The sequence below is a fragment of the Nematolebias whitei genome, chromosome 21 (assembly GCF_014905685.2).
Source record: "Nematolebias whitei isolate Nwh7 chromosome 21, NemWhi1, whole genome shotgun sequence".
NCBI lineage: Eukaryota > Metazoa > Chordata > Actinopteri > Cyprinodontiformes > Rivulidae > Nematolebias > Nematolebias whitei.
The window spans coordinates 31657978-31659317 of record NC_056518.1 but is presented as its reverse complement, the minus strand read 5'-3'; the positions used below and the strand labels follow the sequence as shown (position 1 = coordinate 31659317).

At 41.4% G+C, this 1340-nt stretch overlaps 1 protein-coding gene across 1 annotated transcript in view; it reads left to right on the top strand.

Annotated features, from left to right (window-relative positions):
- Positions 1–1340, top strand: part of lgmn (legumain) — a 10302-nt gene that overhangs the window by 4506 nt on the left and 4456 nt on the right. The window contains exons 7-8 of the mRNA XM_037694632.1: positions 468–530; positions 656–722. Coding sequence (XP_037550560.1) covers positions 468–530; positions 656–722 — 130 coding nt within the window. The remainder of the gene's footprint in view (positions 1–467; positions 531–655; positions 723–1340) is intronic.

The following is a 1340-nucleotide window of genomic DNA, read 5'->3' as shown; positions in this document are numbered from 1 at the left end:
ACCACAGAGTCACCACAGTATGTACTCAGATTACCACAGAGTCACCAGTAATCCTGTGTACTCTGATTACCACAGAGTCACCAGTAATCCTGTGTACTCTGATTACTACAGAGTCGCCAGAAATCCTGTGTACAGTATGTACTCTGAGTACCACAAAGTCGCCAGTAATCCTGTGTACTCAGAGTACCACAGTCACCAGTAATCCTGTGTATTCTGATTACCACAGAGTCACTAGTAATCCTGTATACAGTATGTACTCTGATTACCACAGAGTCACTAGTAATCCTGTATACAGTATGTACTCTGATTACCACAGAGTCACCAGTAATCCTGTGTACATTATGTATGTATGTATACACTAATTTTCTCACTCATCACTGTAACTATGCATGTGTGTTGTATTTATACATGTGTGTATGTATGTTGTGTATTTGTACACATGCATGATTTGTCTCCTCTGTGTTCAGCTCCATGTTGAAGATCTCCAGGACACGATCACCTTCATGCACAAGAATAAGATGTACAAGAAGGTGAGACGCTGCAGGAACTTACTGAACAGAAGCTGAGGGTGACTTTACTCACATGATGATGATGATGATGATGATGATGATGATGATGATGATGATGATGGAGCAACACTTTGTCTCCCACTCAGATGGTGTTCTACATTGAAGCCTGTGAGTCTGGGTCCATGATGACCCAGCTGCCTGCAGATGTTGATGGTAAGTTTTTTCATTTCTGTCAGTTTCATGTTCCTGAGGTTTGTTCCATCTTCATCTTTAAACCATGAGTTCCTCCTCTGAGCTCAGCGTTTTGGCTCATGACGTTCTGTGAGCCCAGTCATGTGACAAACGGGCCGGAGGACACGGGTCAGGTCTCTGCTGTAACGCTTCAGACCAAAGGTTGAGTCGACTCGGAGCTTTTCGTGCTTTGGAGGGAGAGATCCTGTCGTTTCAGCACCTCCACCAAAATGACCTGTAAATGTATAAAATGACAAACCTTAAAGGTTTATCACAAGCTGACTCAGCATCTTCTCTCGTCTCCTGGATTATTTTACAATCCAACTCATCCTGCAGAGTTTGTGCTGTTTCAGCAGTCTTTTGCTGCTTTCAGCTGTTTTTGTATTAAAACCTTCAGCTCATTCAGAAAAAAGCCTGATAGACAAACATTTCACATTTTATTTAGAAAGTTGCTTTTTTTTCTTCTGCTCCCTGTAGTTTTGCTTTTGGCTTTTATCAAAAGTTACTTTTCTCTTACTTTGTTACTTTTAGCTTTGAGTTTACTTTATTTGTACTTTCAGCCAGTCTTTTGCTGCTTTCAGCCAGTCTTTTGCTGCTTTC